General features: G+C 33.9%; 1 protein-coding gene across 1 annotated transcript in view; it reads left to right on the forward strand.

Annotated features, from left to right (window-relative positions):
- LOC112630040 (disintegrin and metalloproteinase domain-containing protein 5) overlaps positions 1 to 13,848 on the forward strand; it is a 129,652-nt gene that overhangs the window by 70,141 nt on the left and 45,663 nt on the right. Inside the window, exon 14 of the mRNA XM_025394074.1 lies at positions 12,417 to 12,615. Within this exon, the coding sequence (XP_025249859.1) occupies positions 12,417 to 12,615 (199 nt within the window). The remainder of the gene's footprint in view (positions 1 to 12,416; positions 12,616 to 13,848) is intronic.

The raw sequence follows: 13,848 nt of genomic DNA on the forward strand, positions 1-13,848 counted from the left end.
GCTTGTAAATTAATACAGCCATTATGGAAGACAATAGGGGAGTTCCTCAAAATATTAAAAATAGAATTACCATGAGACCCAGTGATTCCTCTACTGGGTTTGTATCCAAAGGAAATAAAATCTGTTTGTTGAAGAGACATTAACACTCCTGTGTTTATTCCAGCACTATTCACAATAGCCAAATTATGGAATCAATCTCTGTGTCCATCAACAGATGACTAGATAAAGACAGTGTGGTATACATACACAGTGGAATACTATTTAGCCATAAAAAGTAGGAAATTCTGTAGTTTGTGGCAGTATAGTTAAACCAGGAGGATACTATCTTAAGATAAATGAGCCAGGCACAGAAAGACAAATAATGTATAACCTCACTCATATATGGAATCTTACAAAGTTGATCTCATAGAATTAGAGATTAGAATGTTTGTTGTAGGGAGGAAGGAATGAGGAGATGTTGGTTGAAGGATGTGTAATTAAGTTAGAGAGGTGGAATAAATTCAAGATAACTATTGTATAGCATAGTTACTATAATTATGTTGTATTTTTGACAAATGCAGAGAATGGATAGTAATGTTCTCACTACAAAAAAGCTATATATATAGTTCACTTTTAAATATTGTGTTGTATATGATAAATACATGTAATTTTATCTGTCAATTAAAGAATTCCCAAATAATTTTCCATACCCAGCAGAGTTCACTGAAATACTCTGGGAAAAAGAAACAAACTCTGGAACAGGGTAAATGGCAGACATCCATGAGACTGGAGGGAGTGTATGCTTTTAAAATTAAGTCATTATAGGATGTATAAGCAGTTTCAGAAAAAAATACTATTCTCAAAAAAAAAATTGCAAGGCTTGGCATCTTTGAACTAAGAGAATGTTGTAAGAATAGAACAAAACAAAACTGAAGGTGAATAAAATGAAGAATCATTACAGATAAACTACATTCACCATTTAAACTTAAGATAAATGCCAAACTTAGAGAATATCAGAATTCTGTGGCTCAAACTAGTTATTGACATGGAAGATAAATGTAAGAAATTAGAGCCAAATGTAAGGATTATAGCAGAGATAAAAATAGAAAAAAATAGATAGCACTGAACACACAGATAGTAAATTTTTAGAATCAATATAAAAAATCAGTGGCTTCCAGCGTTCTGTTTAGCTTTCTCACATTATTCCTAAAATTACATGGAGCAACAATGTGCAGATCAAACCTTGCCAAAATAGGATGAGATAAAAGGCTGGCATTAGAAGCAGACAGGTTCATTTATAGCTTAAAGTTATTTGTTCATTCACTAATTCAGGAAATAATTTACTCCATACTATCTAGTGGGAAATAGTAAAGAGAATAAACATATATGCAAACAAACACTAAACAAGATAGTTTCAGGCAGGGATAAGTGATTTAAAAATAAAACAAAATAGGACAATAGAATAAAAAGTGAGAGAAGAGGGTATTTTAGCCAGAGTAAACAGGAAATGTCTTTCTGCAGGGTGACATTAGAGCTAAAACCTTAATGACAAAGAAAATAATTGGCATAGGGGCTTCAGGGAATAAGTGAAGTGGTAGAGAGATCCTTATTTTGGACATGACTTCAAAAACATGGACAACAAAAGCAAAAATATACAAATGGGATTACATCAACCTGAAAGGAAGATGTATGCATAAAGGAAGAAAAGTGACCTGTTTTGCTCTAATTTAATGACTAATAGAGAAATAGCGTACTGGTCCTAGTCAATGTGACTCTTCAGAATTATTCAGCCATGATTTTTTTTTCTCAGTGTTACTGATGGAGAAATAAAAGTATGTAGCTAACAGTTATTTTCAAAGTGTGGATTCTGTCAAGATTGTCAACTCAAATCACAATTAGGTAAGATGATTTAGAACCACATTCTAAAATGTTGTTGACTGCACGTTCTCACTTATAAATGGGAGTACACATGGACACAAAGAAGGAAACGGCAGACACCAGGGCTTAGATGAGAGTGGAGGGTGTGAGGAGAATGAGGATCGAAAAACTGCTTATCAGGTAAGCAGATAAGCTTACCTGGGTGACAAAATTATCTGTGCAGCAAATCCCTGTGACCCATAATTTACCCATGTAACAAACCTGCATATGTGTCCCTTGAACCTAAAAAAATGTTGGAAAGAAAAAAAATGGAGATGTTAAGCTAAAAAAATATGGTTGACTAATCAAACAATTTTTAAATTGGTTCCTGTTTTAAAGGTGATAAAAATGATTTCGTTTGCATACAAATATCTGCTCGTGAATTTACCAACAGGTTTGCTATAGTGTAGTGGTAGATGGTTTACCAGACAGAGTTTATGCGATTATTGAAATGGGCTCCATCATGGTTTGATGCTCAATTCTAATGCCAGATTGTTGTGAGAAGAAATGTTTCATGTGCTCTTTCTAGAGACAAATCTCCTGATAGAGCAATTACATAGGATATATTTGGTAAAGCTCTGGCCAGTCTGATAATTCACTGCCTAAGTCCAGATAGCCTGACTGGTGAATTCTAACAAATATTTAAAGAAGGGATAATACAAAAATACTCCACAATCTTTGGCATAAAATAGAAGAGGGAGGAACACTTCAAAATTTATTTTATGAGAACAGTATTACCTTGATACTAATGCTAGACAAGGACATTACAAGAAAAGAAAACTATAGATCAATGTCCCTCATGCATATGGATGCAAAAAGTCCTTTAAAAATGGCAAACAGAATAAAGAAACATAAAAGGAAGTATCCACCATGACCAAAAAGGATTATCTCAGTAATGCAAAAGTAGTATAGTTAATTTAACACATCATACTAATATAATAAAGGACAAGAAAATACAAGATCATCTCAAGTGATGCAGAAAAAGGATATAACAAAATAACACCCATTATAGATTATTAACAAATTGTAAATAGAAGGGAACTTCCCCTACCTGATGTAAAGTATTTATGAAAAACCTACAGCTAACATCATACTAACCATGAAATTCTCAATGCTCTCCACCCTAAAATTAGAATGAAAGTGAGGATGCAAGCTCCCAGTACTTCTACTAAACATTGTATTGGAGGTCCAAGAGAGTAAAATCAGGTAGGAATAAAAATTAAAATGCATCTAACTTGGAAGACAAAAACTATAACTGTCTTTATTTGCAGATTACATGACCCTGTGTATGTAAAATCTTAGGAAATTTAGCAAAATACCTGTTTGAATAAAAAATGAATTCAGCAAAGTCACAGGATACACAATTGCTATGCAAAAATGAATTGCACTTTTATATACTAGCAATGGAAAATACAAAAATAAAATTAAGAATAGAATTTGATTCACAATAGCATAAAAATTAATACTTAGGCGTATATTAACAATACAAAATATACATGCAAACAACAAAAAATTTCTGAAAAAAACACAAAAACCTAAGTAAATGCTGAGATATTCCATGTGAATGAGTTGAAAGATGGTATTGTTAAGACAGTGATTCTCCCTTCTGTCAGGGGTCTGCAGTATTACCCCTTGGTTCAGTAAATCAGTAGGAAGACTCACGTGATTGAACATAGAATATACTCATCACTATAATTTATTACAGAAAAAGGATACAAAGCAAAATTAGCAAAGGAAAAAGGCTCATGGGTCAAGTATGAGGGAAAGTAGTCACAGGCTTCCAAGAGTCATTTCCTAGTAGAGTCACCAAATGATGGACTTAATTCCTCCAGCAATGAATTATGACAATATGTATGAAATATTGACTGCTGGGAACCCAGACCCTAAGCTTTTTATTGGAGGCTGGTCACACAGGCATCTTTTGCCTGGCATGTACCAAAATTCCAGACTCTTAGATGGAAATTGGTTGTTCATTACAAATAACAAGGTCTAAACAGTTCAGGCACAGTGACTTCTTAGTTAGGCAATGGTGGGAACTCTAACTCAGGTGTCAGTCAAAGGCCAGCCTTGCGAATATACCTTTCTAAGTATAGCAGTCTTAAGTCTGCTATGTTAACTCTTTTCTGTACATCTCTAAATTGATCGATGGATTTAAGACAATCTTTGGCAAAATTCCAGTAGGCTTCTTTACAGAAATTGATGACATAATCCTAAAAATTCTGGAAATGCAAGGGACCCAGAAGTGCTAAAACAATCTGAAGAACAAATTGATGGAGTCACCATTTCATATTTCAAAAATTACTACAAAGCTAAAGTAATCTAGCTCAACATTGTACTAGCATAACAATAAATACATGGATAAATGGGATGGAATTGAGAGTCCAGAAATAAACTCTTATATTTATAGTCCATTGAGTTTTGACAAATGTGTCAAGACAATTTGATAAAGGAATAATAGTCTTTTCAGCAAAGGCTGTTGGGACAATTCAATGTCCATATACAAAAAAGTAAATTTGGACCCTTTTATCATGCCATACACAAAATTTAACTCAAAATAGACAATCAACCTAACTGCAGTAGTTAAAACTATACATCTATTGGAAGAAAACATAGGAAAAAATATTCATAACCTTGGATTTGCCAGAAATTTCCAAGATACAACACCAAAAGTATAATTCATAAAAGAAATAGTTGGTAAATTGGACTTTCTCAAAATTAAAAATCTTTGTGCCTCAGAAAACACTGTTAAGACAATGAAAAGACAAGCCACAGAGGGGAAGAAAATATTTACAAACTGTATTTCTGATATAGTACTTGTATACAGAATCTATGAATCATCCTAACAACTCAATAATTGAAGGGAAACAATCCAATTACAAATGTATGAAATATTTGAACAGGTTAAATACCTGTTCAAAGAAGATAGGCAAATATATACAAAGTTATATACAATGATATACAAAATATATAGAAATATATACAAAATGATAATTACATGGAATAATAAATAGATGAAAAATAGTAAAGACATTGTTAGTCATTAGCAATGTGTATATTCAAACAAGATACTACAAGACACCCACTAGAATGGCTGTAATCAAATGACAGAAAATAACAAATATTGGCAAAAACATAGAGAAACAGGAAATCAAAGACTGCTAGTAGGGCCAAAAAATGGTGTTACTACTTTGGGAAACCAGTTTGACAGTCTCTTAAGCAGTTTAACTAAGTTTACCAATTGAATGAAGGACTCTACTCCTAGGTCTACTCAAGATAAATGAAAACATGTATTTACAAAAATTTGCATATGGATGTCTATAGCAACATTATTCAATGACCAAAATCTGAAAACAACTCAAGTATCTATAAACGAATTGACAAAAACTATGATATATCTGTATAATGGAATACTAGAGAGCAATAAACGTTGACAGAATACTCATACATATTACAATCTCAAAAACACTACTATGCAAGAGAAGCTAAATACAAAACCCTGCCTATTTTATCATTTTATTTGTAGAAAAGATCCCAAAATGCAAATTTATAGAGACAGTAAGTAGATTAGTGGTTACCTGGGGCCAGTCACAGGCATGGGGATTAACTATAAATGGATATTGGGGATCTTATCCTATGCTAATAGAAATGTCCTAAACTTGGGTTGCGGTGCTGGTTGCACAACCATGTAAATTTTCTTTAAATATCACTAAAGTGTACACTTAACATAGGTGAATTTTATGGTATGTAAGTTATAAATTAAACCTCAGTAAAGTTAAAAACAGAAAAGGTCACCCTGATGAAGATAAACTCCCACCTAGTGGCCAAGAAACATGTTTCTCCTGAATTTAGTGATTGTGGACTCATGAGTTGTGTTAGTTGATAATAAGTGAAAAAAATGATTTGAGCATATTTGTAGGCCATGGGAAATATTTATTAAAATGGTGACCTTGCAGGTTTTACAGTGAGAATTGTAGAATGATGGAAATGTCATCCAGTATGTCACTGGAGCAGTTGACATCTCTAAAAAGAAGAAGTAAATAAGAATATGTAGGTGTTATTGAAAATAATATCACATGGTGAGAAACAATGTGGCATAATAGAACAAAACTGAGATCAGAATCTTTGGATTTAAATTTGTGTCTATACTTTTGTCTCTCATAATGTCATATAGTTGTAAGAATATACGCATGTAGCCTTTTCAGGTTGGCTTATTTCAATTATCAACATATATTTATAGTTCATCTATGTTTTATAGCTATAGTTCATGGCTTGGTAGCTAATTGCTTTTTATAGCTGGTTAATATTCAATTATATGAATGTACCAGAGTTTATTTATGTATTTATCTATTGAAAGACATTTTGTTTACTTCCCAATTTGGATAATTATAAATAAATCTGTAATAAACCTCCTAAAAATAAAAAATTCCATTACCCATCTTGTCAAGTCACATTATAGAATCACAACTTCCTAACCTTAAAAACAGTGTTTGTTTTAATTATTTAACAGATATATATTTGGGGTGCAATGTATTTGAACATTGTTTTTTGGAAATACGCTAATTCAGTAAGCTATTCGTTTTTATCATACATCTTATTTGAGATTGCCACAGCTTTCTGGACACACACATGCACACACATGAGTAAGCGAAGATAATAGGTTGACCCTGAAAAAAGCATAATTTTCAAAAAATTAAAAGGGCTACTCTCATAATATACAATTAATATGTCAGAGTTTTATTCAACTCATTAATGAGAAAATGAGGAAGAATAATAGGCTTGTTCAAGAGTATGTAACAAAACTATATAAATAGGATTTGGGAACAAAAGAATGTTAGAATAATATTGCTATGTTCAAAACTGTAATATCCACAGGAAAAAAATTAACTTACTTGGCTATCTTTTCTAAATGATAGGAATTATTTCCTATTCTATCAGACAAAAACCTAAAAGTTAATACGTAACTTCACAAAGTCTATGACAATTAATCAATATTTCTTAGTTTCATTACTTTTTTTCTAGCCTCTATTTCATTTATTTCTGTTCTTATTTTTATTTCCTTTTTTCTATTAACTTTGGATTTTGCTTTTTCTAGTTCCTTGAGGTGTAATTAACTTTAGATTGATTATTTGATATCTTTCTTCTTTTTTGATGTAGATATTTATTGCTGGAATGATTTTTGCTGCATCTGATAAGTTTTAGTATATTGTGTGACTATTATTGTTTGTATCAAGATATTTCAAAATATTTTTACATTTTCATTTTAAGTTCTTCTTTGCTCCATTGATTGTTTAGCAGTATGTTGCTTAATTTTCATATACTTGTAAATTTTCCAAATTCCAAGTCCTGTTATTGACTTCTTGCTTTATATCAATGTGGTGAGAAAGATACTTGATACTATTTCAATCATTTAAAATTTTCTAAGACTTGTTTTGCTGCCTGACCTATGATCTATCCTGGAGCATATTTCATGTGTTCTTGAGAAAAATATATATTCTCTTGCTGTTTGATAGAATGTTTTTTATGTGTATATTAGGTCCATTTGGTCTAAAGTGTAGTTTGAGTCTGATGTTTTCTTATTAATTTTCTGTCTGGATTATCTGTCTGTTGTTGAAAGTGGAATACTGAAGTCCATTATGATTATTGTATTATAGTATATATCTCCTTTAAAGTCTATTAATATAGACTTTAATACACACACAATTACTGCTAGACCTCAGAAATTAGGTTGATGGCAACACAATGATAGTGGGGGACTTCAATACTCCATGAGAGCACTAGAAAGCTGCAAGAGAGAAAGTCAACAAAGAAACAATGGACTTAAAGTACACCCTACAACAAATGGACTTAACACATATTCACAGAACATTCTACCCAACGACTGCAGAATGTACATTCTGTTCATCAGCACATGGAACATACTCCAAAATAGACCATATGATAGACCACAAAACAAGTCTCAATAAAGATAAGAAAATCAAAATCATTGTCAAGTACCTCTCAGACCACAGTGTAATACAATTGGAAATCAACTTCAAAAGGAACCCTCAAAACCATGCAAATATATCAAGTTGAATAACCTGCTTCTGAATGATCATTGGGTCACCAATGAAATCAAGATGGAAATTGAAAAATTCTTTGAACTGAATGGTAATAGTGGCACAACCTATCAAAACCTCTGGGATACAGCAAAAGTAGTGTTAAGAGGAAAGTTCATGGCATTAAATGGTGACATCAAAAAGTCTGAAAGAGCACAAATAGGCAATCTAAGGTCACACCTCAAAAAACTCAAAAAACAAGGACAAACCAAACCCAACCCCAGCAGAAAAAGAGAAATAACAAAGATTAGAGCAGAACTAAATGAAATTGAAATAAAAAAATACAAAAAATAAATGAAACAAAAAGTTAGTTCTTTGAAAAGATAAACAAATATGATAGACCGTTAGTGAGATTAACCAAGAAAAGAAAATAACCTCAATTAGAAACAAAATAGGAGACATTACAACTGATATTACAGACATACAAAAGATAATTCAAGGCTACTATAAACACCTTTATGTGCACAAACTAGAAAACCTAGGAGAGATGGATAAATTCCTGGAAATATACAACCCTCCTAGATTAAAGCAGAAAGAAATAGAAGCTCTGAACAGATCAATAGTGAGTAGCAAGATTGAAACAGTAATTTAAAAAAAATGCCAACAACAAAAAAAGTTCAGGACTACATGGATTCACAACTGAATTCTTTCAGACGTTGAAAGAATTGGTACCAATCCTACTGAAACTATTCCAAAAGATAGAGGAAGAGGGACTCCTCCCTAAATCATTCTATTAAGCCAGTATTACCCTAATACCAAAACCGGGAAAGGACATAACATGGAAAGAAAACTACAGACCAATATCACAGATGAACATAGAAGCAAAAATCCTCAACTCAATACTAGCTAAATGAATTCAACAGCATGTTAAAAAGCTAATCTACCATGATCAAGTGGGTTTTAAACAAGGGATGCAGGGATGATTTAACATAAAGAAGTCAACAAATGTGATACACTACATAAACAGAAGTGAAAACAAAAATCATATGATCCTCAATAGATGCATAAAAGCATTTGACAAAATCCAGCATTCTTTTATGATTAAGACCAGCAAAATTGGCATAGAAGGGACATACCTCAATGGGAAAAAGTTGAAAGCATTCCCCCCGAGAACCGGAACAAGATAAGGGTGCTCATTTTCACCACTTCTATTAAACATCATACTGAAAGTCCTAGCCAGAGCAATCAGACAAGAGAAAAAAATAAAGGGGATCCAAATTGATAATGAGGAAGTCAAACTGTGGCTGTTCACCTATGAGATGATCATACACCTAGAAAACCCTAGAGACTTATTTAAAAAGCTCCTGGGTCCAATGAATGAATTCAATAAGTTTCTGGATACAAAATCAATGTACACAGACCAGTAGCACTTCTATCCACCAACAGCGACCAAGCTGAGAATCAAATCGAGAACTCAACCCCCTTTACAACAGCTGCAAAAAGAAACCCTTAAGAATATACGTAACCAAAGAGGTGAAAGATCTCTACAAGGAAAACTACAAAACACTGGTGAAAGAAATCATAGATGACACAAACAAATGGAAACATCCCATGCTCACGGATGGGTAGAATCAATATTATGAAAATGACCATATTGCAAAAAGCAATCTATAATTTCAATGCAATTCTCATGACAATACCATCATCGTTCTTCACAGAACTAGAAAAACAATCCTAAAATTTATAGGGAAAACAAAAAGAGCCCACATAGCCAAAGCAAGACTAAGCAAAAAGAACAAATCTGCAGGTACCACATTACTAGACTTCACACTATACTGCAAGGCTATAGTTACCAGAACAGCATGATACTGATATAAAAACAGGCAAGTAGATCAATAGAACAAAATAGAGGACCCAGAAAAAGACCCAATACTTACAGCTAACTGATCTTCAACACAGCAAACAAAAACATAAAGTGTGGAAAGGACACCCTATTCAACAAGTGGTGCTGGGATAATTGGCAAGCCACATGTAGAAGAATGAAACTGGATCCTCATCATTCACCTTATACAAAAATCAATCAAGATGAATTAAAGACTTAAATCTAACACCTGAAACCATAAAATTCTAGAAGATAACGTGGTAAAAGCTCTTCTAGACATTGGCCAAGGCAAAGACTTCATGACTGAGGACCAAAAATCAAATGCAACAAAAACAAAGATAAATAGATGGGACTTAATTAAAAAGCTTCTGCACAGCAAAAGAAATGATCAGCAGAGTAAACAGACAACACACAGAGTAGGAGAAAATCTTCACAAACTGTGCATCAGACAAAGGACCAATATCCAGAATCTACAAGGAATGCAAACAAATCAGCAAGCAAAACAACAACAGCAACAAATAATCCTATCAAAAAGTGGGCTAAGGACATGATTAGACAATTCTCAAAAGAAGATATACAGATGACCAACAAACATATGAAAAAATGCTCAACATCACTAATTATCAGGGAATTGCAAATCAAAACTGCAATGTGATACCACCTTACTCCTGCAAGAATGGCCATAATTAAAACTTTTTTTTTTTTTTTTAAAGATGTTGGTGTGGATGTAGTGAAAAGGGAAAACTTTTACACTGCTGGTGGGAATGTAAACTAGTACAACCACTGTGAAAAGGACTATGGACATTCCTTAAATAACCAAAAGTAGATCTACCATTTGATCCAGCAATACCACTCGGGGGCATCTACCCAGACGAAAATAAGTCATTATATGAAAAAGACCCTTGCTTATGCATGTTTATAGCAGCACAATTCACAATTGCAAAAATATGGGACCAGTCTAAATGACTATCAACCAACAAGTGGACAAAGAACCAACAAGTGGGTAAAGAATTTGTGGTATGTATATATAGTGTATACATATGTGTATATATATACACACACATATACAATGGAATACTACTCAGCCATAAGAAGGAATGAAATAATGGCATCTGCAGTAACCTGGATGGAATTGGAGACCATTATTCTAAGTGAAGTAACTCAGGAATGGAAAACCAAACATCATATATTCTCATCGTATATTCTCAAACGATAAATCCTCATCATAAACATTTAAAAAGTATTGCAGGCTTTAAAAGGAGATATTTTAAGAATCCCGCGTGACGCTTAAGTAGTTAATAAGTGGAAGCTAAGCTATAAGGATGCAAAGGCTTAAGAGTAATATAATGGACTCTGGAGATCTGTGGGAAAGTATGGGAGTGGGGTGAGGGATAAAAGACTACACATTGGGTGCAGTGTACACTGCTTGGGTGATGGGTGCACCAAAATTTCAGAAATCACACCTAAAGAACTTATACATGTAGCCAAACCCCACCTGTTCTCCCAAACAATTGAAATAATTAATAGTAATAATAATAATAATAATAAAGGTGAGATCCAGAACAAAAAAGGATGAGCCCATGAGGTGCACTTCTTGACCAACACAATTCAATTTATTTAATTTTACCTCTATGATTGTGAAAATATATTTTTTCAATAATCTAAAGTCACTACTCTCATATACCTACAAAGTTAAAATATGTTTAGAAAAGTTTTCTCTGCCTCTCAATGGAGGATCCAATAGGATGATAAAGCTTGATTCAAAGAGTATTTGAGAAAGTGGGTGTTCATAGATATTTTTAAAAATGTTAGAATAGGCTGGGTGTGGTGGCTCACACCTGTAATCCCAGTACTTTAGGAGGCTGAGGTGGGAGGATCACGAGGTCAGGAGATCGAGACCATCCTGGCTAACATGGTGAAACCCTGTCTCTACTAAAAAATACAACAAAAATAAGCCAGGCGTGGTGTTGAAGAAAGAAGAGTTTTCAGAGATGATGATTAGATGCTTCTCAGCAAAAGTAAATTTGTAGAAAGGGAAGCCCAGAAGCAGATGAGAAATATGTAATTATGGAAGTTATTTTTAAATTTTTTGCAACATGAAATTTGAAATAAATATGAAATAAATTTTCTCATGTGTGTTCTTAGAATATCTTCATCATTTATGTGATACATTTCTTGTGTATAAAAAAATGGGTAATGCTTATAAGAGAAGCTAGAAACTCAAAGATAAGCAGACATCCATAAAGGAAAGAAAGACAAAGTGGAGCTGGGGAATATAAAAATTATTTGTAATCCATTTTGACTGAGCCCAAACTGCTCAGTTGGGCAGTTTCTGGTTTCTCCATATCAATCTTAAGAAGAAATCAGCAGCTATTTATAAAACAATAAATCCTCATCATAAACATTTAAAAAATATTACAGGCTTTAAAAGGAGATATTTTAAGAATCTCGTGTGATGCTTAAATAGTTAACAAGAAGATTTAATTTTCTAATTGCTATTAGAAACTTAGGGAGGAAAAAATGGACCAGCATGCAGAGCCTACAGAGAAATAAAACTTAAATATCATTGATATTTAAAGTTTTATGTTCCTCTTTCCTCCTAGTTCAAACCAGCTAATACGATTTGCAGGAAATCCGTTGATGAGGAATGCGATTTCACTGAATTTTGCAATGGAAGCTATCCATACTGTTTGCTTGACACTTATGTACGTGATGGAGAATATTGTGATTCAGGTGGAGCCTTCTGTTTTCAGGGAAGGTGTCGAACTTTTGACAAACAATGTGAAGATTTAATCGGAAGAGGTAATAATCCTAATTTTCTTCTTAGTCCCTAAATTCTGATTATTCCAAAGTCTGTTATTGAATTTTATGGAACAAAAATGTAAACATATGTGTTAATGACTGAATTCTTGCACAGTGTATATTATTAGTGTTAAAGAAAAGCAAAATTGGCCGGGCGCGGTGGCTCAAGCCTGTAATCCCAGCACTTTGGGAGGCCGAGGCGGGCGGATCACGAGGTCAGGAGATAGAGATCATCCTGACTAACGCGGTGAAACCCCATCTCTACTAAAAAATACAAAAAAAAACCAAAAAACAACAACAACAACAACAAAAAAAAAGAGCCGGGCGAGGTGGCGGGCACCTGTAGTCCCAGCTACTCGGGAGGCTGAGGCAGGAGAATGGCGTAAACCCAGGAGGCGGAGCTTGCAGTGAGCTGAGATCCGGCCACTGCACTCCAGCTTGGGCGAGAGAGCGAGACTCCGTCTGAAACAAAAACAAAAACAAAAACAAAAACAAAAACAAAAAAAAAGAAAAGCAAAATTATCTTTTCTTTTTCTTTTTTGAGACAGCATTTCTCCCTTTCGCCCAGGCTGGAGTGCAGTGGCGTGATCTCAGATCACTGTAACCACCGCCTCTTGGGTTCAAGCGATCCTCCTGCTGCAGCCTCTGGAGTAGCTGGGATTACAGGAGCACACCATCACGGCTGGCTAAGATTGTGTTTTTAGTAGAGACGGTGTTTCACCGTGTTGGCCAGGCGTGTCTCAAACTCCTAGCCTCAAGTGATCTGCCCACCCCATCCTCCCAAAGTGCTGGGATTACAGGCACGAGCCACTGCACCTGGTGCAAAAACAAAATTATCTTGATTGTGAAATACAACAACAAAAAACCTCTCTGAATTTATATGGAATTCTTGTTCCCACGGAAAAGAAACCTCAAGTGAAAATGCAGTTTTTCAAAATATTATATAGAATTTGTGGTGGGGGTTTAGTTTAAAGGAAGCAAGGTGTTTTAATCAGAGGAAAGCAGGGCGAATCACTGATTAGTTGGGTTTCAAAGGGCTTGCTGATAAGTGCGGGCTTCAGTTCACTACCAATCTAGTCCATTTTGATAATTTCCTATAAATGTCATTTGCTTCATTGGAAGATATAAATTCCTGAACATATGCAGTGTATGTTCTCTGAGAGTGAAATTTTTCATTCTTAGCCCTCCCTTGAGGTCTTCTCTAACCAGGTCGTAGATCTCTAAATATTGTCT

This window comes from Theropithecus gelada, chromosome 8 (genome assembly GCF_003255815.1).
Source record: "Theropithecus gelada isolate Dixy chromosome 8, Tgel_1.0, whole genome shotgun sequence".
Classification (NCBI taxonomy): Eukaryota; Metazoa; Chordata; class Mammalia; order Primates; family Cercopithecidae; genus Theropithecus; species Theropithecus gelada.